The sequence below is a fragment of the Cryptomeria japonica genome, chromosome 3, assembly GCF_030272615.1.
Source record: "Cryptomeria japonica chromosome 3, Sugi_1.0, whole genome shotgun sequence".
Classification (NCBI taxonomy): Eukaryota; Viridiplantae; Streptophyta; class Pinopsida; order Cupressales; family Cupressaceae; genus Cryptomeria; species Cryptomeria japonica.
Window position 1 is genome coordinate 560,476,859 of NC_081407.1, and position 27,587 is coordinate 560,504,445.

Below are 27,587 nucleotides of genomic sequence, written 5' to 3' on the forward strand. Positions count from 1 at the left end.
CAATCCTGCATGAATCACATGTTCAAGATCCAGCTATGGAAAACAGTGTTGGTGTTTTTTGATGATATCTTGGTATACAAAAAAACATGGGATGACCACCTCAAACACAATGATGAGGTGCTGGTTATTATGGAGGCACAATCTTTGTTTGCAAAGGCTTCAAAATGGGAATTCGTTGTGACAGAGATATTATATTTGAGGCATGTGATTGGTGCAAGAGGTGTAAAAGTATATCAGGAGAAGATACATGCCATACTGGATTGGGCTCGGTCTAAGAGTGTTTATGATTCGAGGGGCTTCTTTGTATTATGCAATTACTATAGGAGATTTGTTAAGGGATTCTCCCAATTAGCAGCACCACTTATAGATTTGACGAAGAAGAGGGTATTCAGATGCACTAATGAGGCCCAAAATTCTTTTGACAATCTTAAGCAAGTAATGAGTTCTTGCCTAGTGCTAGCTTTGCCAAACCTGTCTCAACCATTTGCTTTGGAGTGTGACACATCAGGCAAAGGGATAGGTGTTGTTCTCATGTAGGACAAGCATCCAATCACCTATGAGAGTAGGAAGTTGAGAGATATTAAATGGTTATACTCCACCTATGATAAGGAAATGCTTTCCATAATGCACGCACGAGCAAAATTTGGACAGTATCTGGTAGGTGGGAAGTTTGTGGTCAGGACTTATCATAATAGTTTGAGATATTTCCTTGAGCAAAAGGATTTGAATGAATGTCAATAGAATTGGTTGAGTAAGATTTAGGCTTATGCCTAAGATATACAATATGTGAAGGGGAAGAAAAACGTAGTAGAAGATGCACTATCTTGGAGACCCACGCTTTGTTCCTTGTCAAAGATATCATCTGATTGGAAGGCTCACTTGTAGTTGAGTACTCCAAGAATACATTTGTGTCTGAGCTTACTGATGGTAAGCTACAAGATGATAGGAATAAGGTTGTTGATGATCTAATTTACTACAAGGATAGGATATTTCTGGTGCTTGAATAAAAAATGAAGAGTAAGATTTTGAAGCAGTTCATGACACTCCATTGGTAGGGCATCCGGGTTTCTTCAAAACCTAGAGGCTGATTAGAGAGGTTTTCGTGGAAGGGGCTCAAGAATGATGTATTGCAATATGTGAGAGAGTGCATGACTTGTCAGTAGAACAAGTTTGAGCATACCTATCCTGTAGGGTTGCTTCAATCATTGCCAATATGTGAATAGAAATAAGAGAGCATATTGATGGATTTTATCATGAGTCTTCCAAGGGTGCAGAATAGATATTGCATACATGTGACAAAATATGCTCACTTTGCTATTTCTGCTGATTATAAGGCACCCTAGGTGGCAGAATTATTCTTCAAAGAGATATTCAAATTACACGGACTTCCAAAAAACATTATCAGCAATTGGGACAACAAATTTCCTAGCATATTTTGGCAGGAACTGTTTAGGTTGGTAGGAATTGAACTATCTCCTAGTACGAGCTATCGTCCCCAATTTTATGGTCAGTCAAATATCATGAATAAATGGGTGGAAGGATATTTGCGTAATTACGTGGTAAGACATTAGAAGGCTTGGATCCGATGGTTACATTTGGGGGAACATTGCTACAGTACGACATATCATATGTCTATAGGCATGTCACCTTTCAAAGCTTTATATGGCTATGATGCGATGTGCTTTGTAGATTTAGCATTTGATGATAGCAGAGCACCCAAAGAAAAGGAATTAATACAAGATAGCTAGGATATCTGTAAGTTGTTAAAGGAAAATCTACACTGTGCTCAAAACCAGCAAAAGTTATATGTAGATAAGCATAGGATTGAGAGAGTTTTTGAAGTTGGCAATTTAGTATTCTTGCACTTGCAACCATACAGGCAGTCCACTCTAAAACAAAGTGGTGCAGAAAAGTTGCAACTCAGATTCTATGAGCCTTATAGGATTGTTAGACGTATTGGTGAAGTGGCATGTGAACTAGAATCACTTGAAGGCAACAAAATCCACAATGTGTTTCAGGTTTCTTGTTTGAAAAAGGTTGTAGGACACCACACCACACCATCACCAAAGCTTCCACCTTTGGATGAGGAAGGTAAACTGATATTGGTACCAGAATCTATCTTGGATGTGAGAGAGCGTACGTTACGAAGCATAGTGAAAATAATATTTGATCAAATGGAAGGAATTACCTTTTGAAGATGCTACATGGGACGGTGAGATAATCTTACAGCACCTTGGTTTGCATTTGCTTGAGGATAAGCAATGCCAGGAAGGGGGGATTGCAATGTCCTTCAAATAAAGTAAAAAGTGCATCATAATTAATTAATGAATATTTAAGTGACACTATTGCTCTCTAATAGTCTTTAATAATTAATTAATTAATTAAGAATAAAGTGGCATTTGAACTGTTGATGGGTGATAATTTCTTTACAGGTGGTGGAGGCTTTTGGACATGGTATGCAGAAGAAGTTAATTGTTAAGTTTGCAAGAGGTGTTGAGGATGAAACCCCTCAAGCAATTGGAGGGTGGATGGAAATCTGGTAACTCCGTAGTGGAAAGAAAAGAGTTTGTTTGAAATATTGGATTTAGTCTTGTGATAGTAAGTACATGACAATGGGAGAACTATTGTCTGAAGTTTATATACAGTGATGGGCATAGAATCTGTTCATTGATGAACATACGGACCGCAAAGTAGCAAACCAGATTATGGTTGATCACTGTGAAAGATCAAGGCAGTGTGACGAGATGACATTCGAAACTATGGGCAAATGATATCATGGAAGGTTGATGGGGTTGGGTGTTCAACGAGCAAGGAGTTTTGGTGACTTTGAATGCGAAAGTGGCATATAGAATCCACTTGCCACTCACAAAAAACATTTTTTGAATCATATGCAGTGGGGAGGACTTTTGTATAATGTGGTCAAGGGAAATCTAATGATGTCATTGAAGTTGTCTGAATTCGATCTGATATTAAATATTGTGGTCAAGAGGCACAAAAATGGGGTTGGATTTTGTGGTTGACAGGACATGTAGAATTTCTCTGTGTGGTGCAATTATGAAGCACAATGAACATTTCACATCGATGCTATTGCCTGTGAAGTTGGGAACGGGTGTGGAGATGATTCATGGTCGATGGTCTATGGAGAAATGCCTAGTGATCAATGAAGTTGGTTATTATTATAAGGTGCACATGCAAGCTTCCATCTCAGTTATGAACTTATGAAGAAATTTAAAAATCTTGTGTGCCTAATTTGAATGTATTGGATAATATGAATTGAATATTACACTTGCAAAACTGCATATAATGTTAGCAAATGTTTGAATATCTGAAACTTACAACTCTCTCTCAGAAGTTACATATACAAACTGAGATTTTCTTTAAACAAACCATAGAATTTCTGCCTGTACATGTCAATCCAGGGAGTGGAATTTGTAGGGGTCATTACACCATCTTTGTACTACTCCTTTCCAATTTGCCTCATTATTTGTGTTATGACCTAGAGATAAGATTCCTTCACCGAGAAAACTACAATCGTCCACATGAATAACTATTCACATTCCTATACCCCTTGGATTGCTTTGGGAAGCCCAATCAAAATTTAGTTATATAAAGTCTCTAGAAGGGGATTTCCAAGAATTTGTATTATTCCTTTCAGGTGATTTATTTTTTCTCTTCATTTTTTTCTGAAGCTATATTCCTTCACTTGTGTTGTTTTCTCATAACCCTTTGAGGGGAGGTTCAATACTAGTGTTCCACAGGGACACATCCACCCCCCTCCAGGCCCACGTCCCCCTGGCCCCAAAACCCGTCTCCAAAACTTAAGCCCTTTGTCCCCCCCATCCCCAAAGCCCGTCCCCGAAACTTAAGCCCTTTGTCCCACCCATCCCCAAAGCCCGTTCCCTCGTCCCCCCGTCCCCAATGCCCGTGGAACACTGTTCAATACCATGCTAATATAAGGGATATTTTGAATATCAATTGATTGGTGTAGGCTTTTGAATATGCTCAAAAGATTGAAAAAGAGACACAAGAAAGGAAAAGCCCAAAAAACTGAAGAGCACACATGAAATATTGAGAGGAGAGGGGGTGGGTGAATTAATATTTTAGATTTTTAAACTTTAAAATTCATGAAAACACATAAAACATAAAGAGAGCAAGCATCAAGATGCAAACACCAATTTTCTTGTGCAAAACCCTTTCAGGTAAAAACCATGACACACAATAGCTCTTATTAACAGATGGGCACCAACCCAAATTACAAAAGTGAGCACCAATTCACTGAGAGCACCTACTCCCCTTGAAGCACCCACTCCAGTCCTTTTTATACTCAAAGAAATACTGAAACATGTAAAAGACCTTCAAAATTTAACATATCCATGTTGCAGCACAATTAAAAACTTTCCAAAACACAACCTCCACACTCTCCTTATTTTGTTATAGTAGCGAAGCAAGCTTCTTTTTGTTCCAAACAAATTAACAAATATTGTGATGCACTGAATGAATAGACAAACATATAAGGGTCTGGAAGTGGAGTTACAGCAGCCCAAAATTACACAGCAACAACTTAAGTGTAATATCCATATAGTTCAGGCTCAAGATATCCCAATGTACCAAGGGAAATGACTTGGTCACCATACTACAAGCTGGGTCAAATCCTCTGAAGAAAAAAAAATACTTCTACGTAAACAACCTCAAACTAAAAACCATAAACTCTGTTACAAAACAACCACGATACCTCTGCTGCAGTACACTGTTGCAATAATCATACACCCACACAAAAATTACTCTCTGGATTGAGGTCATCACTCGAATATGCTTCAGGTTCCTGCGTTGCTTTTTCTTATTTAAGCAAGTCATGGCCTGCACAACTTAATAGTTACCATTGCTACCTCTGCATAACACCGTTTTCTATTATAAGTTTGTGTTTTAGAATGCAACTTCCACTACGTCCTAATAACCACATACACTGAGCGGCTCAGAATTAAAAATGATTCCAATATACATGTACGCCAAAAAATTTCAGCGCCCATAAATTTTCCAGAAAAAAGAACGCAGCATGAAACCAAAAGCATTATCGGCACTTCATCATAAAACGGCTTCAATAAGTAGCGTAGCCCACAATATCTTTGACAAGCTGCCACGCATGTGCCCAATATAAAGTCGAATCTTCAAATGACGCACAGGCTTATATTAAGCCATAACGTATTCTCAAAAAGTGCCCATATGCTCCACGCCTCTGATTTTATTAATACGCATACCTGAAAGGTCTCTAACGGCTATAAATCAGGAATCCATAGGGAGAAGTACACTATTTAATTTAGTTACCATATTTAAAACTTCTTAGCCATATATTCTTTGAATATTCAACCGATGACATGGCACACAACCAAGCAGGTGACAAACCATTGAGGTAGACAAACAGTCAGCTTAAGGTGACACCCAACCAGCTTAGCCACACACACAGGCTGCTCAACCAGAGAGGAAGGTAGCTGAAGTAGACACCCGAGTAGCTCAAGTAGACACCCAAGCAGCTCAAGTAGACAGCCAAGCAGCTCAACCAGACACCCAGGTAGCTCAAGCATCTCAAGCACCCAACCAGGTAGCTCAACTGAACAATTGATGAAAATCTAATGAATAATCAGCAAGTAGCTCAAGCACTCATACATCCTTGATCATCAACATTTGACATCAATGACAAAATATCCAACAAAAAACAGGTCAATTTTAAAGCCATCCTCTAGAAAATCCTCTATTTCTCTCCCTAATTCATAACATATTGCTTCATCTGATCCTTCAAATGAGCCAAGTCAGTTTTTTTCATATTTTATGACAAAAACAAAACTAACTGTAAGAAATCTAGCAAATATTGCAGTTATCATAAGTCATTGGTCATTCCATTGTTTATTTTTTCTCTCAAAGTTGTGTGAAAAAGACATCAATTGTGAAGGACAAAAAAAAAGGCTAACTTGCAGTCCGTTGAGCAGCTTCTTTGTGATGAATGAATTTGTAAAATTTGTGATGCCAATGAAGATTAGCATGAACACCATTTCATTTTAATTTGTCCTTCTCATAACAATATGGGAAGTAGTTTTTTTCATATTTTATGACAAAAACAAAACTAACTGTAAGAAATCTAGCAAATATTGCAGTTATCATAAGTCATTGGTCATTCCATTGTTTATTTTTTCTCTCAAAGTTGTGTGAAAAAGACATCAATTGTGAAGGACAAAAAAAAAGGCTAACTTGCAGTCCGTTGAGCAGCTTCTTTGTGATGAATGAATTTGTAAAATTTGTGATGCCAATGAAGATTAGCATGAACACCATTTCATTTTAATTTGTCCTTCTCATAACAATATGGGAAGTAGTTGAACTATATTCCTCAATTTCTCTCCATGAACTCCTAGCTTCCAAAGACCAAAATGATTTGAGAAATTTCATTCCTTAATGTTCAAATCTAGAAATGATGCTATAAAGAATATGAGGTCTTACCTATGTATTTAGTGCATGAATGCTATTTTATCTCTCTTTTTTCTTTTTTAATCTAGATGTTATGTGAACTAGAAGAAAATGGGATGATCAATGTTGAATGAGAATGGATTGCTACATTGGCTATAATTTCAACAATTACACTTCTTAAACAGACATGTGATGAACCAAAGGATATGGATTACAAGACAGAAGACAGTAACCACAAAACTAGCAATTCCATTGATGTATTGCACACTGAAGTTAAAAACAAAGCACAATGTGTATTTGAATGACAAACTTTGAAAGGTCCTACATATCAATTTGTTTTAAACAATGTTAAAAGTCATCATTATCCTCACTAATAATTCAAGCATGCATAATTGACAGATAGTTTTATTGACTGATCATTCCTCAAAAAATAAAGAGTTTCTCCTTCCATAAAATTGTCAAATCAAGGACACTTTAAGGCTGATGCTAGTTACACGAGAACTTTTAACCAGTGGGCTCTGAACATTGTTGAGGAGAGAGACATTGTTGAGGAGAGAGAGAATTGTTCATTCTCCTCTTGGGCTGTAGTGTTCAGTTTACCCTTGTTGATTATATTTATATGGAAACTTAATCTCACAATGGCTACTGCATATTTATTGGCTTGAATGATGATATGCTATGAAGGTTGATATATATTTTGAAAGTCACAAGGTGGCTAGAGATAGGGGAATTATGGTAAGATGCATATAAAGAAAGGATGAAAACTTTCAGTATGGAGCATAACAATAATCCCATTCAAGGGTTATTAGGGTGGAACGCTATTACATGTTGTGCCCCTTGTAGAAGTGGAATGGTTGTAGAGGCATACAGTGATTTAATCATATGAATAATTAATGATTGTCAAAATCTATGGAGCTTTTCAATATTTATAGGTAGTTTGCTATTATTCTTAATCCTGCATTGCAAGGTCCCATATTTTTGGGCCTGCTTCATTTTGTGGCACATTAAAGCACCACTTTATTAAAGGTTTGTGCTGTCGTGTTGCCTTGTCTTGAGTGGTACTGAGTGGTGTTTCCTTATGCATATCTCATTTTAAGTACAATTGCAGATGAACTAAATCCATTAATCAACATTTGTCAACTACTTTGTGTAAGCACACATAGAATTTCAATTGGCGAATTATAGTTGTTTCATACATTCTTAGTTTGTGACATTACCGCAGTCATGAGATGGCAATCCTTGTGCATATGCTATGTTCATACCATGGCATCCATGCACTGGGGATATTAAGAGTGATTCTTTGGCTTCCACATCAGTTCTGAAGGGAATATTTCATTGTGCTTGGTTTTCTTCTTTTGGCCTATCAATCTATGCTATTCTTGAGAAGGAATTCTTTGGCAGGCACCAGGTCACAACTTCATTGTGTTTTCATCCAAAAATAAGTAAGGGTAGTTCTCCACCCATATTTCAGTGCAAAAATATGAATTTATTCATTTTGTCTATCCGTTTTTCTTTCTTTTTTATTTTTATGATTGTCAGAGGAGTTCCCTCTATCTGATTGCTCATGTAGCCTGTTACTTCTGATCAGTGTTCTCTTTTACTATCGATCTATCTAGCCAACTGTGATTTATGATCTGAATTTTCTATTTTAAAATTTAAGTGCAATTGGCTTTCATTTTTATGTTGGCGTGTTCAGAAAGTTGAATGGGAATATAGTGTTTTATATTTGGTGTACAATGAAAGGCATAAGTAGCTAACGATATACAAATTTATCTTAAAATAAAACAAACTGTCTAGTACATTCAATAATTCATAGGATATATATATATATATATATATTTTGAAGATGCTGAGGGTATCCCCATGACCCAGCCCAGTGAACAAGGCGAGCTGAGGCAAGACTAGTCCCTGGGGGAAGGATCCATACCCCCGCAAGCAGTCCCCCCTCTTAAACCCGGGAGGGAGTTGAACCCAAAACCTATGAGGAGCAAACCCATAGCCCAAGCCAACTCACCTAGCCATGCGGGACAGGATGTCTAGATATTTAATGCACATATGAAGATGCAAAGAAGTTGTCATTTAAATAGAGAAATTTCATTTCGATTGTAAATATTTTTCTGACATAATCATAGCCCATTTAATTTGAGTCCTTTATTTAATGGACTTGATTTTTCATCTATGTATCTATGTGTTGCGCTGATCAATTTCAAAATCTCAAACTCTGATAAGGATATCCCAGAAAATAACCATTGAATTTCTGTATCAGTCATTTACAATGAAAATAAGAACAAGTTGGGGAGCTAAGAAAACAAAATATTGACATATCATTGGGACTAATACATATTTTGTGACATAGAGCATCTAACATTTGTCCAAATGGATTCCACTGGCACATGTTGTAGCTGCTTACCAGAAATTTGTAGCATAGAAAGATCTTGATTTCAGAGTTCTACACACATTAATCTTGATGTCTTAGGCTATTCAAATGAACATCACTTTATCGAAATCTAACTGCTGCATTTTTTCTCTTTATTTCTCTTGTATGAATCCTATTTGTACACAGTGCATTTCATTCCATGGAGAAGGTTAATAAAACTGGGATTTGTATTCACAGTAACTGGAGCTACAGGATGTAGTCTCGACAAATAAATCTCATCATTATTTTAATATGATAATTCTATGAAGATGCTATTTTGCAAACGTTAGAAATATTTCTTTCAACATGGTGGGTGGATAGGGTTCATGATATTTTCTTCTTCCTTTTCTGAAATTAAGTCTGTCTGTTCCTTATGTTATAGGTCAGGATTTCAGCCATTCGAACTCTCTTCCAATCTCTTAGCAGTCATGGGCATAAGTTATCAACTGATATGTGGGAGCATTGCCTTTGGAGACTTGTGTTTCCTCTTCTTACAGATGTACGGCATTTGGTGAGTAATAAAATTGTTGCCTTACTGATAGTTGCATTCATATGAAATGTAGAGATATTTGTTTTAGTTGATTGATGATATGCTTGGGCCCTAATATATCTACAGGCTGCAACTTCTTCAAAAGATGAGTGGCAGGGAAAGGAATTAGGTATGCGTGGGGGAAAGCCAGTCCACATGCTTATTCATCACAGGTAAGTTAGGACCTAAATATTTAATAATGTTTAGAGATGTGTGAGGTTCTTCACATTGGCCACGTCAGTCTTGAGTGAAACAGTACTGAAGTAGAGCTTTGCATTCTTTCTTATTTTTCGTATGAATGCAATAATCTGACAGCCGTAATACTCAACAAAAACAATGGGATGAGACTTTGGTGCTGGTGTTAGGTGGAATGAGTCGTCTGTTACGGCCTTTCTTCCCTTTTCTGCGAACCCTAGACAATTTCACAACAGGTGAGTGCATGCTTGAGCTTTAAGGTACACATTATCTGAAATTCTGTTTTGATTAAGAAATCAAAGACTAATTTCTAGCACAAAGAATTAAACTTTGGCAGGTTGGGAGTCATTGCTGATTTTTATTCAAGAAAGCATCTTAGGTGGGAGCAAAGAGGTTGCACTTGCAGCAATTAACTGCTTACAAACTGTACTGCTTGCTCACTGTTCGAAGGTACTATTAGAGGTCCATTCCATCATATCGTTTTAGTTATTCAGGCACATGCTTTACATATTTAACTGTCAGAAAAGTTTTTGAATATTTGTTGGATGATTTATAGTTTTTTAATTTGTGAAGCTTTTGGTAAAATTTTATAGAATTTCTACAAAAAGCTTTACAAATTTTTTTTCAGTGGACCGAGAAAACCTAATGCCAGAAATTTATAGTTTTGTTAATATTTGATGAAATTTAAAAAATTCTAATCAGGATAGAGGTGCGGTCAATTTTTAATCTTCATATTGCTTTCTATCTTGTTCTCCTGCAAATCAATTGAAAAATAATAATGATGCCAAACCTAAACCAAGCTTTTTGACTTACTGACAAATTTTAGATAGAGACTACTTTTTTATTAGATTTTTTTTTTTTCAACTTTGAGTGAGAATTCTTTTTTTTTATTGGATTATGATTTCTACACAACTTCAAATTCCAGAGAAGGCCCAAAAGGTTTTAGAAATTTCATTCTTGATTCAGTGCTTCTGTCACTTCCTTTTAGCATTTTTCTATGAAAGGTTTGTTGATGTTGAGATTGCTATTGCAGGGGACTATGCCTGCGGATTATTTCAAATCAGCATTTTGTGTTTTTGAAACTGCTCTACAAAAAGGTGCTGAGTACCAAAGTAGAGATACCAGTAAGGTTAAGCAAGAACTATTGCGTAGTCTGGGTAAGCTTCTGATTATAACCAACAATCTTAGGGTTTAATACGAGAGTTTCTTCATGAAAAGTTAATGATGCATTTGTTATGAGATCCTCTGTAACCATTGGTAATTGCAACTCTTTTCTTTAGATGACTTTGATATGGATTTCCTCTGTAGCCATTGACAATTGTAGCACTTTTGCTTCCAATGGATCTTTAGAGAATATTTTGTTGACAGTTCGTAGTCTCAATTTATGAACAGGTGAATTGTATGTTCAAGCATTCAATATGTTTGATGCTACTCTCTATCTCCGTTTGTTAGAGCTGGTTGATCTGATGGCTAGGCATCCAAAAAGTATAACTGGTAGCATTGTGATGGACCATGTAAGATCAATCTATCGAATGCAATGTGTGTGCTTGAATCTTATTTTATGAAATCTTGGTTTATAGAAATTACATCTTCATCCTTGAATTGTTTGGAAAAAATGGATGTAGCTGATAGAGATATCATAATGTACATGTGTCAGGGAAGCCTTCCCCCAGTTCAACGAACAGTATTGGAGGTACTGCCTATGCTTAAGCCAAAGGATGGGAAATTGTCTTCTATGTGGCCAAGTCTTTTTAGAAAAATGCTATCTTATCTTCCAGGAGCTCAAGCCCACTTTGGTGATGGCTTTGTTGCACCGGATGTCAACAGTACTTCGAGAGAACAACCTAGAAGTGTTTTCAATGATAGTAATGCAGAAATTACATCTGCACATGGTAATGGACAAAGTGTGTCTAGTGCACAGTCAAAACCTACAGATTTGAAAGTGGTTTCTAAGGAAACATTGAAGTCAGGAGGTTCAATTTCTCCTAGTAATGTTTCTAAGAATTCTCTGACTAAAGAAAAATTTCCTATTTCTGAATTAAGTGCTGCTCCTGAGGAAGAGATGTCTAATCAAGTCTCAAGTCCGCTATTTGCTGAGGGGATAATTACTGTCCTTGTTGATCTATATTTGTTGGCTCCTCCAGTAGATAAAATGGACATTTCACCTGAACTAATTGCAGCACTTGGAAGGTATGTAATCTATTTAACTATTAGCATTTACATTTTTTTACGTGTAGACAGGAAACTATCCTCAATGCTTTGAGCTGACAATTTACGTGTAGTTTCTTCTTGTTTTCAAGCTGCAGTAACTTTGGGCTGCTAGTATTATGGCATTCATTTGAGGATTAGGCACTATTTTTTCATGTTTTGCAATCGTGTATACATAAGCCTTACTAAAAGCTCATGAGTCATTAGAATCATAGTTGAAAAAATCAGACTCGGCAATGACTCTGCTGGTCGAAATGTTTTAAAAAACTCGGGATTTGGCGAAAAACTCGAGAAAAAATCAGCAATAACCTGGCAAATTTACTGAACATTTGAAAATATATAATTTCTTAAAACATTCTTAGAAAACAGATATTCATTGAATTTGTAGAACATGTTATTGATTTCCGTCATATATAATTCAAAGTTTGAGTTAAATACATACCATAGACAAAAAAACAGGTGCAACATCTAAATAAATTTGAGTTCACATATCGTAGACCACAAAACAACTACAACCTATGCATACGCATTAAGTTCAAGTTTTGTTATGAATAAAAAATAGAAATCATATATTTCATCTATGACTAAAGCTCAAAAAAGATTGTTGCCACTGTGTGGGTGGTGCTGAAGTAGCTGCAACATCCTCAATAGTTGCCTCAACCATAGTGATAGTGCCTCAACAGTTGCTTCTGCTAGTAACAAACCTTGCCTTCCTCCTCCTCACGTGCTGCCACTTCTGCCTCCCATTCAACTGCCTCCCTCTCCAACTCAGTTAAGTGACCGTCAGTAAAGAATGGATCCACATCAACACCAATATCATCAAGCGAGGCAATCCAATGTAATGTCCCCATTTGGGATTCGCCTTAATTTAGTCCTGAGACAACCATTCAGACTTAAGTGAGAACTAGAATATAAAATTTACCCAAACTGATGACATTTCATTATTAATTTACTTTTAAGAATAGTTCAAAGGATAGAACTTATCTTCCCAATTAAAACTATCATTTCTCTTCTTCCATATTTGCATATATCTTCCTTGTCCCTCCTTCATACAAAAATGCTTTATAAATGACCGTCTTGTAATGCTCTGTACAAACTGATGCAACCTCTTCCGATCTATTCCTTTTAGATATGCCTTTATGAATATTCAGATTTATATTCTGATATCACTTACAGTGATACGCTTTTGTCCCTGATCTGAAGTTATGTTCTTGCAATAATAGATAATGTGGCTGTTTCTGATATATCTGTAGAAGCCTGCAACAATGTCGTGCCCTCTCTGATTTAGATGTTATTCAGTATGCAACCAATTATTGGCACTTGGTCAATTGCTCAAGTAAACTGATCCAAAAGAATAAGAAGTAAGACTCATTCCTTGCAATCAAGCCTACTTATTGCTTAAAGCAATAATTGCTGTTTTGGATATGCTGATAGGCTTATGCAATTCTGGAAATGCTGCTGTCTGATATGATTGAGTGATTCTAGCAACTGGGGGGGCTGTCTCTGAACTGATCTTTAAATGTATGCAATCAACCATGCCAAAGGCAATTTGCTCCATGAAGAGCAGATCCACAAGGGGTAATTAAAAGATAAATTCCAAATTGATGATGAATAAAGAGATTGTGAATGCCCTCTTATACCATGCACTTAGGATGAGAAGTCACGTGGATAAGACATGTCTCATGTCTCTTTGTGATTGCCTTCCTAACACATACTAGTCGTACTACTTTATAATCGCATCCTTTCGTTATTATTAATCTCCAAACTAGTGACCAATGATAATTGGGTTATCATCATGTATCTTCATTGAGATTAGTCTCTGATTTGTACCTGCTGATCGTTAGTTGACATCGTGTAACTAAATCATAATCATTAATAAATTATCTAGTCATCGATATTTATTCTTGCCTTAGCCAATCTCATTATAATTGCTTACAACTGATTAGACAGGTGAATATTATAATGATGATTTATACGGTTTGTTTATGTCATAATAATATTAGTTAAATATGTTTGATTGGTGATAGATTTAAGGATATTAATCCTTAGTTGATGCTAACAGTCATTACTCCCTTAATTGTTTCACTCCAACAATTATACAGATTGGTCTATTGTGAGGGGACAATCTCTGACACCAGTAGTATCTTTAATTTAATAATTAACTTTATTTATTGTTTAGGATGATTGCTATACAATTATATATTGTTTTTATTGAATAGTTGTTTTTCTGAATTTATTTATTATCATATTTGTTTTCTAATTACTTCGTTATTTTGCCAGCAATATAATATTGCAAAATTTATATTATAATTTGATAAATATGAAATTAATATTAATATTTAATAAATATAAATTATATATTAAATCTTGTTTGTTATTATCATTTAAGATTTTATTTAGTTCATTCTATTCATTTATTTAGTTATATATATATATATATATATATATATATATATATATATATATATATATATATATATATATATATATATATATATATATATATATACCTTGTCCTTGTACCTTCTTTTCATACAATTGGAGGTTGTACTGCACATATACATGGTCATTCAAGTGTTGTTGAGTTAACCTATTGCACTTTTGGGTATGAATGGCCTAAAAAACACACCAATTGCACTCACAACCAGAAGCACTACAAGGCTGAGATAACATGTAGATGGCACACTTTGAAGATTAGGTATAATCTTCCCACCACAAATCTGCAAGGATAAAAAATGCCATTCATAACTTGATAAAGATTTTAATAAATTGAAAGAGTGAAAAAAAGGTAAATTAAAATTAAACACATTTTTATTTACCTAGCAGCTGTTAGAATTCGTGAAATGCGAATCCCACAAGCCCAGTTATCTTCTCCAAGAATACCTGTCACACATAAAGAGAAAATTGAACAACAAAATAATTGAAGACAAATAACAATAATTGAATTGTTTGTATTGCTTAAGTTACAATAAAGGATATGACATCCTTATAAAAAAATCTAACTTTAAAGATAGAAACCCTAAATGATGGAGTTTACAAGATAGACTGAGAGTTTGAAACTCAATTCATGAATCAGTCATGTATGCACAAATAGCATAATAGACTAATTAATGCATGAAGCTCTTGAAAATCTAAACATAGTTTGCTTTTTCCTAGTTTGCATTATGCATGGAGATAAATATTAATTAATTGTTCGTAATCAATTAGTTAACTAAATAATAAATTATGTAGTGAATTGATGCAATTAAGTGAATAATTAATATATAAATTATTTATTCCGACACCCCCCTGAATGCACAACTGGGTAGAGAGGCAAAGAAGATGTAGGAAAAAAACATGCAAAGATGAATGCAAGATGGGTCCCGACATAAAGCCTAATGAGGTACCCATGAACAAACATGGAAGTTTCTTAGAAACGGAGCAAAGGAGAAACTCTGAATGGGAACAAAACTCCTCTCCAAAAGAGAAACAAAAGACAAGCATGAAGAAACATTGAAACATGAAGAAGCTGCAAACACTGTCATAGAATGACTACTATGATGTTGAAAAAAGAACCTCCAAAAATAGGAATGCAAGAGTGTCGATATGGTAAGTGCTCCATCTCACGAAATGCATGGGTAAATGTCAGCGCTGCATCTCCTAGTACATAGGAACAAGTACTGAATACATAGCTAACTCCAATGCGAAACCAAGGAAGCATTAACACCAATAGTAGTAACCCCGCCATAATGCTGACAAGGGAGAGGTATGATAGGTATACTAAATCTCAATGCTATTCTCCATGATGCTAAAAAATTAGAGATCTAAGACATGAAAGATGGAGCTCAGATCACAGGAGGACAAAATAGGACCATAAAGGCACTGTTGACTTCAGAAAGAAGAGACAGTGGGTTGGTAATCTATCTGCAAAAATGGACCTGAGATTCTGGATAGAGCTCTAAATCATCTTTCCGATGATATCTTGTCTGCAAAAAACGGAATCTGGATGCACAAGATATGCCCTCGGGAGTGCAAACAACAACTTCTTACTTCAACTGGCAAAAAAATCTGCGAAATGAAAAAATCAGAAAAAATTGCCTCCATATCTAGATAGGGCTCGAAAAGAGATTTCCAACGATATATGGTTTGCGCGATTTCAACTCCATATGCTCAAGCTATGAGCAAAATACCAACCCCCTCTTTTAGGGCACAAAGAGGGCCCAAATGGACCATGTATGTTGACTGTATTGCTAACGTTAATGCTGATTCAAGGTACTTTTGTAGCCAATTGATTATTTTTTTTGGAAATTTTTTTGACTGGTGCAGGTACGGCTGTACGGATTTCCGTGCATCGAAAACGTGCTAATAAAAAAATCATGCCCCAAATGCCCCTATCATTGAAAATAGGCAAATTATATATCAAAATTCATGGAATCGGCCTTTTGAATCCAACCGTGAGGTCTTTTTGGGCCCAAAAAGCTCCAAATTTTCAGGTACCCTTTGGAACAGAGAAAAACCCTCAAACTTTGAACTCTTGCAAAATGGACTCTGTATATCAGATTTCAATAAAATGAGAGGCGATCCTGACTTTCTCGAGCCTTCTGGAACTAATTGTTCGATCTAAATTAACCCAAGATGAACAATTTGCTGTAAACGCAAATTATCTCCAAAAAAACAAATAAGAATTTTCAGATCTGGAGCTCTGATACCATGTTAGAATTCGTGAAATGCAAATCCCACAAGCCTAGTTATCTTCTGCAAGAATACCTGTCACACATAAAGAGAAAATTGAACAGCAAAATAATTGAAGACAAATAACAATAATTGAATTGCTTGTATTGCTTATTGCTTCTTGCTTAAGTTACAATGAAGGATATGACATCCTTATAAAGAAATCTATCTCTAAAGATAGAAACCCTAAATGGTGGAGTCTACAAGATACACTGAGAGTTTGAAACTCGATGCATGAATCAGTCATGTATGCACAAATAGCATAATAGACTAATTAATGCATGAAACTCTTGAAAATCTAAACATAGTTTATTTTTCCCTACTTTGCATTATGCATGGAGATAAATATTAATTAATTATTCGTAATCAATTAATTAACTAAATAATAAATTATTTGGTGAATTAATGCAATTAAGTGAATAATTAATATATAAATTATTTATTCCAGCACCCCACTGAATGTACAACTGGGGAGAGGCAAAAAAGATGTAGGAAAAAAGCATGCAAAGATAAATGCAAGATGGGTCCTAGCATAAACCCTGATGAGGTACCCATGAACAAACATGGAAGTTTTTCAGAAACAGAGCAAAGGAGAAAACCCTGAATGGGAACAAAACTCCTCTCCAAAAGAGAAACAAAAGACAAGCATGAAGAAGCTGCAAACACTATCGTAGAATGACTACTATAATGCTGAAAAAAGAACCTCCAAAAATAGGAATGCAAGAGTATCGATATGGTAAGTGCTCCATCTCACGAAATGCATGGGTAAATGTTCGCACTGCATCTCCTAGTACATAGGAACAAGTACTGAATACATAGCTAACTCCAACGCGAAACCAAGGAAGCATTAGCACCAACAAAGGTATGACAGGTACACTAAATCTGAATGCTATTCTCCATGATCCTAAAAATAATAGAGATCTAAGACATGAAAGATGGAGCTTAGATCACAAGAGGACAAAATAGGACCAGAAAGGCACTGTTGACTTCATATAGAAGAGACAATGGGCTGTTAATCTATCTGCAAAAATGGACTTGAGATCTGGATAGAGCTCTAAATCATCTTTCTGACGACATCTTGTTTGCGAAAAATGGAGTCCAGAGGCACAAGATATGCCCTCGGGAGCGCAAACAACTACTTCTTACTTCAATTGGCAAAAAAATCTGCGAAATAAAAAAATAAAAAAAAATTACCTCCATATCTGGATAGGGCTTGAAAAGAGATTTCCAACAATATATGGTTTGCGCGATTTCAATTCCGTATGCTCAAGTTATGAGCAAAATACCAACCCCCTATTTTAGGGCACAAAGAGGGTCCAAAGAGGGCCCAAATGGACCATGTATGTTGACTGTACTACTGACGACAATGCTGATTCAAGGTACTTTTGTAGCCAATTGATTTTTTTTTTGGAAAAATTTCTGACTTGTGCAGGTACGGCTGTACGAATTTTCGTGCATCGAAAAACGTGCTAATAAAAAAATCATGCCCCAAATGCCCCTATCACCGAAAATAGGCAAATTATATATCAAAATTCATGGAATCGGCCTTTTGAATCCAACCGTGAGGTCCTTTTGGACCCAAAAAGCTCTGAATTTTTAGGTACCCTTTGTAACAGAGAAAAACCCTCGAACTTCGAACTCTTGCAAAATGGACTCTATATATCGGATTTTAGCAAAATGAAAGGCACCTTCTAGAACTAATTGTGCGATCCAAATTAACCGAAGATGAACAATTTGTTGTGCATGCAAATACTCTCCAAAAAAGCGAATAAGAATTTTCAGATCTGGAGCTCCGATACCATGTTAGAATTCATGAAATGAGAATCCCACAAGCCTAGTTAGCTTTTGCAAGAATACCTGTCACACAGAGAAAATTGAACAGCAAAATAATTGAAGACAAATAACAATAACTGAATTGCTTGTATTGCTTATTGCTTAAGTTACAATGAAGGATATGACATCCTTATAAAGAAATCTAACTCTAAAGATAGAAACCCTAAATGGTGGAGTCTACAAGATAGACTGAGAGTTTGAAAGTCAATGCATGAATCAGTCATGTGTGCACAAATAGCATAATAGACTAATTAATGCATGAAACTCTTGAAAATCTAAATATAGTTTGCTTTTTCTTAGTTTGCCTTATGCATGGAGATAAATATTAATTAATTATTCGTAATCAATTAATTAACTAAATTATAAATTATCTAGTGAATTAATGCAATTAAGTGAATAATTAATATATAAATTATTTATTGAAACAGCAGCAGGGTGGGCTCTCCTACAAGTGCGATCAGGTGAATAAAACATTGACTCATCGACCTTCTTATAACTTTGTAACTCATTAAGTATGAAGTCTCGAAGGTTCTCATCATCAACTAATCTTTAAATACATTTGTTGAGGCCAACAAGAAACTTTGCATCTACTCTGAGAGTAGGGGAAAAATAAAACTTGGGGTTCAAATTGCAGGCAACAACATGAATATGTTGTTTGAGTTGTCGGTTCCACCTTTGATCAATTATGGGCCATATGGGTTCATATTTGATCTTGTTTGACCCATACAAATGTTGAATTGCCTCTTTGGCCCTATCCATGGCCTCATGTAGATATCCCATAGGGTTTTGATTCCCATCCACCCTTCATAGAACCCTCACCAACGGTTTTGATACCTAGAGATAAAAATATTTGACAAAATCAGCAAATTGTAATATTTAAAAATAAAAAATAAATCATCAATCAATGTTTGAAAAATCACATTGATGATCTCCTCCATGATCATGGCAAATCTATCATAAAAAAAAGCCTTCACAACCTTCTTTGCTTTAGGATTCCTAGTATAAGAACTCTCGAACCATCTTTCACTCACAAACATCCGCTTCAAGTTGGGCAATGTAGCTACTATGTTTTGCAAGGTGAGGTAATTAGTAGCAAATTGTGTGACCTTGTTGGTAAATAGATTTGTCACAACGATTGTTTCTCTGAAATTGACCCTGTTTGCCCAAAGAGAAGTGGCAACCACATCAACAATTGGAGAGATTGCAGCAAGACTACAATCTTCCTTTACGTTTGAGAGGGGCAACTCCCTCGTATGATGGGGTAATTTATAATTTTTGTGTACTTTTCACCTGAAAGTACAAAAAGGAGACAAAACAAAACTAGAAGAGAAAGATAACAAAAGCCCTATTGGAAGACATATGAATACCAAATAGGATTTCATGACAAATGATTGATTACAGGGGGTTTAAGCACAAAATAAGTTTTGATATGCAATGCTAATGAAATAAAGGAAACACATTTCAACATACGAAGAAACAAGTTGCCTTAGCACTTTAAAACTAAGATACCAGGGTATGATCGTTATTCATCATTTACTTATATCATTTGAATTGAAAACCAATGGATCACACAAATACACATAGGGTTTATCAATTTAACATACGAGAAACCGATAAGAATAACTCAGAAGTACATTCGAGACGTAGGAATCAAACTCATTTTTTATTATCCTTTTGAAAATATACAAACCCAAAAGCTCTTCAATACAAAATGTGAACATCAAAATGTCTCTCTAAGAATTTCTCCAAAGTTTCCCCCTCTGTAAGAGTCCCCCCTTTACAAATGACCTTGTATTTATAGGCCTTACATAATAACTACCTTAGGTACCCACTTAGGATAACTACCTTAGGTATCCACTTAAGATAACTACCTAAGTTAATACTTCTAGTAACTAACTTTTAGAAACAAGTTAGGATTTACCTAACTTATACAAAAATGAAGTTCAAATTCTAACTTGTGGCTACAATAAGTGACATAAGTCACTTTTGCAAAAGTGTGACCTAAGTCAATTTTACAAAAATGTGACTATCAACTCCTGACTTTGAAGAAAGATCAAATGATTGATCTTGCTGAGGTAGGTTTCCATTTTCATCTGCTTCATCTGTACTTGAAACCATCTTGCCACCGAGTCATTTGAAGATACAAAACTTATATCTATCCATTCAAAAAGATAAGACAACTCTAGGGGTATCCATAAAGATGAAAAGGATTGTGCATTGCAAAATATCCATAGGTCAGTACGTCCATTATTGACATAAAGTATCCATTCAGCAACATCTTTCTTTGAATGACATACACTGCAACTATGTCAACTAGACATCTTTCATTCCATCGATCCATTATTCTTTGCATTGAGCATCCTCTAAAATAAAGGTGATCTTTGCTGGTCTGTGATTAACATGTTTTGCATAGCACCTTGAGAAGTTTCACGAAATTAAATCTCTTGTTCTCCAAGTTCCTTCCATGTCCATAAATACAACATTGCGGATTCATGATAACCATGATGCATGAACTAGTTGCCCCAATATTTCACTTTTTGAAAGATTGCTTTTAAAATCCATACTTCCAATTGCACAAAATATACAACTTCCTTTGCACCTTTCTCAATGATACACAGAAACTAATCCATGGATTAAAATATTTAATAAGAATCTCTATTCCATTATATTTCAAGGTTTCCTCCCAATGCTCATAAAAGTTTTATGAGAAAGACTCTAAATGTAATAAACGATCATCTAGAAATCCTGCATTAGAAAATCTTCCAAGTGAACCAATATTCAACTGAGCTGCTTGTAACTATGATATCTGACAGAAATCTTCTGTATCTCTATACCTTGATGAACGTCCAGACGCTGATTCAAAGCTCTCATTTTAGTGCACGAAAGGGAGGATTTTTGTACAAAGTTGTGGAGTTTAGCGCTACACCTGCCAATGGTGTTTGCTTGGAAGTTTCTAAAGCTTTTTCAACAAATCCAATTTTGCCTTCAACCTGCAATCACACACTCTATGCAATGACATTTATTTGTGAGAGTCTGTTAAATGATTCAAGTATATTGTCTTTGTTTTCACATTTTACATGTATATGGATCTGCACTTTCTGAATTACTGCATTTTATGAGACCACAACTCATTGATGCTTGCTGTCCAACTATCAATGTGCTTTATAATGCATGCCCCCACATTTGGCATAAATGTTGCAGTTATATCGTTCCATGGAAGACATCTCTGAGGTATTCTGTCAAATGCTTCACGTACTCTGTGATTTCACATTTCCATACATGCCAACCGAGGCATTTCCAACCATTATATCTGACCAAAATCCCGATTTTTATTATGCTTTGATGCATGTCCATACACTGATCCAGAGATCCCATTTTGGCACAGGCAGGAAGTATGCTAGCAAAGTTTTTGGAGTTTGGCTTTACATCAGCCAATTGTGTTAATTTTAGATCAGATTGATAACAATAATCAGAAATAACACAATGAACACAAGAATACCTTGGGAAAACCTTCCTCTTGAAGGTGAAAAACCCAGCAATTAATCTCAGATCTTATTAGACAAAAAATCAGTATATGTCTTTACAAATTTGCTTCAACTCTTGAAGCATCACATGCATCTGAACTAGGGCAATAAACCTGACATACACAGCAGTGAGACTTATCTGCAATATGCTTGAAGGAAGATGATTTGCTTAGCCAAGAAATAGGTTCGCTGTGCTGGATGCAACATAAGGTATTGATTCGCTGCTTCAGTAATGGATTCGCTGATCAGAAGATGATTCACTGCCCTAGGAGAAACTTCGCTGATCAGGAGATGATTTGCTGCCCTAGAAGATACTTCACTGATAAGAAGATAGTTTGCTAATCAAGGATACAATTCGCTGATCAAGAAGATGCACTGCTGAAGGTATTCACTGGATACTTAATTGCTTGGATGTGTTTGATGCTTGCTTGAATCTTGAATATATATGAGCCTTTGCCTCCTAATACATCCTAGGTCGGCTCTACTAATAATAATAATATGCTCTTAAATTGGCACCCATTATAGTGTCGGCCCTATTTGCAATTACAAGTTACATTTGCATATCACAAGTTACATCGCCCATTTAGGGCCAGCTCATATCGCAAGTTACATATTGATTTTGCACATTAATGTGGCCAAGGCCGATAGGCCAATTAGTCACCCATAGGCTAGGTCGGCCCTAGAAGGAATTCGACCTAGCTACAAACATCAACAAATTGCATGTGCTGGAAAGTTTTTAAAGCTGTTTCTGTAAATCTTGCTATCATTGCATCTGATGAGATCACGTTTCTGTGAGGCATGCTGTGTCATATGCTTCCACATTTTGCATTCATCTTAACCAGAAAATTTCCAATTATAATATCTAACGAAAATCAACCGCGCATGTCAACCAGAGCATTTCAAATTATAATATGCTCTTTCACACACTGCCTATAAGTCCAGCCATGCGTTTTCCACTCTAATTCCTGATAAAGATCTTCAATTGTTTATGCTCTGATGGATGTCTGTACATAGTTTCAAAGCTCTAGTTTTTGTATACGCAGAAAGAAATTGGCAAAGGTTGTGACATGTGGTTTTATTTCTGTTGATTGAATCCACTTAGAGTTTCCAGCACCACTTCAACAAACCCATTTTGTGCAAAGTTCATAACCATCTATTCAATGCATTATATCAATAATCAGACATTTTCAATGTGCCTTATGTCTTTCTCCACATCTCTAATGCGAACTTGGCTTTACACTTATGATATGAAATGGTGTTGAAGGATTGTATAAAATGATTCATACGCCTTGTCCTTCACAATCATTTTGCATGCATGACGATGAAGGTGACAGTGACTACACGTGACAAAACCTTTTTTACCTCTCGCACTTCGATTCGGATTGATTTCTTCTTCCATTAATCACATTTCAGTGTAAATATGGAGAAGGGTGGTGAGGATTATTGAAATGGCTTTACACCAACCAATTGCATTTGCTTGAAAGTTTCTATTCCTCTTTCAACAAACCGATTTTGTAAACACCCTTACAATCATTGTGTTCCATGAAGTGACATCGCTTTGATTCATTCTGTCCAAAGTTCATGCACCTTTTCTCTTCTTCCACAGTTTGTATATCGCATACCATCGTATTATGCTTGCAAATCTGGCTTACATGTCTTACAGGGGTCCATGAGATGATATCTCTATTATTATTGCTGTGTATAGAGAGGACGTGGGCCGAGGTTGTAGAATTCAACTCTATGCCTACCCATTTTACTTGCTCGAGAGTTTCTGAAGCCTTGTCAACAAATTCATTTTGTGCATATCCTGCAATCCCAGCATTCATGAAATCACATTTCTTTGAAGAATTTTCCCAAACATCTTTTACACCATGTCTATCAAACCATATTTTGGGTTTGCTCGAAAGTTTCTAAAACCTTTTTGACAAATCCATTTCATGTATATCATTACACTCCATGCGATGGCATCTCTTTGCTTGGCATGTTGTCATACACTTTGCGCGGCCTATCAATGATTCCACATTTTGCATGCAGGTCTCCAAGAGCATTTGCAGCAATAAGATCGAACTGAAGCTTTCTCCTCTTTATGCTTTGGTGGATGTTCATAACCTATTCCATAGCTTCCATTTTTGTGTATGCAGATGGTATACTTGCAAGGGTTGTCAAAATTGGTTTTATACCCTTCAAGTTTCACCATTTTCCTTTGTGTTTCACCATCAATTAGCTTAGTTTCAAGATGGTATACGAAACAAACCGAAGTTGCCAAGAAACTGAATTAGCTTAGTTTCACCATCGGGTGTTTGGAGATAATTCACAACATAAGTCAGTAACTTTGTTAAGTTACACAAAAGACCTATGTGCATTTAATTTGCCTCTATTCGGCACTTTGGCAAATTACACCAACTTACTGATAATGTCTCTTATCACTGAAGGCTTTAATTAACTTCCATGTCTGTCTTTTGTTTCTTCCAACTAGATAATTTTGGTCTTTTTGTTTCTCCATCGAACTTAGCGATAGACCTATAGGTATATATTCATCCATATGGAGGTTTCTCCTCAGATTCTTTATGAAATGGACTAAATCAGCAGAGTCTTCATTAGCAAAACAATCTTATCGGTCACTTTTGATATTTGTTAAAAGTTCAATATATTTACCATTCAGTTATTGGCTCTTTGGAAGACTTAATTATTTGTCGATTGACAACCAAAATATTTGCCTTTGGAAAACCACAACACGGTTAGAACACAATTCATTTCCATTTTCTCACTTCAATATATTCTTATTTCTAGAAAGATTTGACAGATATGTTCAATCCCATGTGATCATCAAATTTGAAGTAAATTGCAATAGAACCAAATTCTTTGCTGATTTGGATGTCCTTGCACTAACTTATATTTTGAACCATTATGACCACATAACATCCACACAATATACTCCATAGCATTTTATCTTGAATGAGACATCATCTAGACATGGAGTTCTTTCACTAAATATGTGTAGTGGGAAAATGCTTGTTGAAAAATGTTGGAGTCATTGCATATCATTTGCGGAGGTTGTGGATCTTAGCATTAGATTTGACATGCACATTTTCCTGAAAGTTTATCACACCCTTGTAATAAATCCATGTGCAATCATGGCATTGCATGAGATGTTATCTTCTTGAGACTGAATCTTGGCCTTATGAACATGAATTTTCCGATTGAAATAGAGAATTCATAGTGAATTTGAAGATTGACGAAGATCAATCAACTCATGAAAAAATTCAGACTGAAGGCATTAACTTAAAACACATGAACAGTCATACTTAAAACTCTCGAGCAATGCATTATAGATAAGCTAGGCATGGGATTTAATGCAAAAGTTTAAAATTTGGGTGTTCAAAAATTAGGGTAATAGACCCCTACTTGCATGAGATCCTTACCATCAGTGTGCTCTCGCATAAGATTCAAGACCCATGTGTGGTTGTAGATGTACTTTGTGATATTCCTTCCATCTTCAACCACATTCTTCACCTAGCTTAGTTTCTCTATGTCCTCAAGGAGCAAGTCAAGACGATGGGGGCTCCAAAATAATGTTAGATACCTAACCTGTAATAGTTTGTCAGCTTCCACATATGCAGCTGCATTATTGGTCACAATCTGAATGATATTTTGTACTTCCATTTCCATCAGCACCTCATTCAACATGTTGCACAAGATCTCTACATTTATCACTTCATTGGAGGCATCAACTATTTTTTTTAAATACTAAATGTTCCCTTGAAGTAACTAGAAAGTTGATGAGTGTCCTATTCTTGCCATCCGTCCACCCACCAAATAGAATGGTGCAGACATTCTTTTCCCAAATTCTCCTTTGTTTCCCACTAGTTGGCGAGTGTTTTGGACCTCATCTTGCAATAACGGCCAACTCAACTCATGATGACTTGGGGCCTTGAACCCCTTACCTGCCACAAATATTATTGTAGTACCAAAATCTAGCATATGCCAACTTTGCCTTATGTTGCAATTCTTTATTCCACACAATGCCTTGCAATCCAAATTACACACTAGGAGTGTTATATGGAACAAAAGAGTTAGCCATATGGCTGCCCACACATCTTGATCCTTGTATCCGTGGCCTGAGGGAAAAAGCGGCCCTCAAATCTGCATGTGACCCCATAGAACTCAAATCTGCCATTGCCTCTGTTCTCTTTTTTTTTTTTCCCTTCTTCTAGCCATATGCTTCAAGCATTGCTATTGTGTCCGTTGTAGCTTCTTCAAGACATTTATCACATGCTGTAATATCTCAACAAGTGATATGTGCAAGGTGATATTTGAGCTGATTTATGCTACCAGTCATAGTCCTAGTGCATTGGTTATAAATAACCTCTCCTCCCACTGCACCTAGTGTCCCATGTTTCCAACAAGGACCCCTCTTCTTTTTGCCACCAGTTCTACTTGCAAAAGCCATTTTATTTTAGAAAAATAGGAAAACCTAGCAAAAGTGAGAGAACATAAATAATAGTACAGGTTTAACAGATATGACTTCGAAATGAATAAAACTTGTTTCACTTTTAGTCTTTCAAAAATTGCTAGAAATGCTATGTTTTGGTAAGGATATTTTTTTGCTATTCTTGGTGGTTGTTGGTATGTAGGAAGCAAATTTGCACCTAGAATTTACCTTATTTTGCATTGCTATGGTTATAAGATCTTGTAGTTCTAAGCATCAGTAGTTTATTTACTAATGATTGAGTGTACATTTTGTCTCATTTTCTGCCACCTTTTAGTCACATGAGTTTCCTCACAACAATTAGAAAATTCTTTTTTGTCAAAACATGAATCCTTCTCGAGTTGTTTACAAAGTGGAAATTTGCTGGATTCTCATAAGTGTTTTAACATAGGAAGGAATGAGATAACGTTTCACGGGATATAGTTATTGCAGCCTTCATAAGATTGCATCCTTGCGTGGTAGTCACACTATTTTACCAGATGCAATGTGTAATGTCCCCTACCGGTACAGTGCCTTAAGCCTGCACTCGGTTGCTTGATTATGGATAGCCCTTAAATCACAAGGATAGACACACAATACCTACAAACATATACATATTACTGATTAGCCCAAACCATCAGCACTAACATGCAGATAGCAAGAAAGTATCATAGGTTAAAGAGGAGAGCAAGGGACTGCTTGTCTACCAAATCCAAGGGCCGGTTGCTTCTAACCCCCTTGGTAGATGGGTAGTCTCCTTATGCTTTCATTCTAAACCATAATACTTTCAGTCACACAAATAACCTCTCTGTCTTGAAAAGACTGGCAGGGAGATAGCAACTGGCATCTTGACTTCATGGGTCTCTGACCACATAATAGCCCCTCGTTGCCACTGATTACCATCTCCAGTGCTCTCTCCAAGATAGAGTTGAAAACAATACTCTAACTATTAATTGATGTGCAGGAGTAACCTAAATGAATTATCACATATATTCACCCAGTTACATGCAACAGTATTCTAATTACTAATTGATATACAGCAATAATTTTAATTGGAATTTACAGTACATATAACAGTCATGCTGTCTCAGTCATATACAAATAGCAATATGTATCAGTCCTGCTGTCCCAGTCATATATAAACGGTAACATATATCAGTCATGCTGTCCCAGTCATATACAGACAGTATATAAATAAATACATACATACATAAATAAACACAGACAGTATATATCAGAACCGTCATATTT

At 35.9% G+C, this 27,587-nt stretch overlaps 1 protein-coding gene across 2 annotated transcripts in view; it reads left to right on the plus strand.

Moving 5' to 3' along the window:
* Window positions 1-27,587, plus strand: part of LOC131029908 (uncharacterized) — a 296,098-nt gene that overhangs the window by 250,497 nt on the left and 18,014 nt on the right. For both annotated transcript variants that reach the window (XM_057960581.2, XM_057960583.2), the window contains 7 exons: window positions 9,252-9,380; window positions 9,486-9,571; window positions 9,714-9,829; window positions 9,931-10,043; window positions 10,627-10,750; window positions 10,986-11,107; window positions 11,251-11,783. In XM_057960581.2, the coding sequence (XP_057816564.2) occupies window positions 9,252-9,380; window positions 9,486-9,571; window positions 9,714-9,829; window positions 9,931-10,043; window positions 10,627-10,750; window positions 10,986-11,107; window positions 11,251-11,783 (1,223 nt within the window). The remainder of the gene's footprint in view (window positions 1-9,251; window positions 9,381-9,485; window positions 9,572-9,713; window positions 9,830-9,930; window positions 10,044-10,626; window positions 10,751-10,985; window positions 11,108-11,250; window positions 11,784-27,587) is intronic.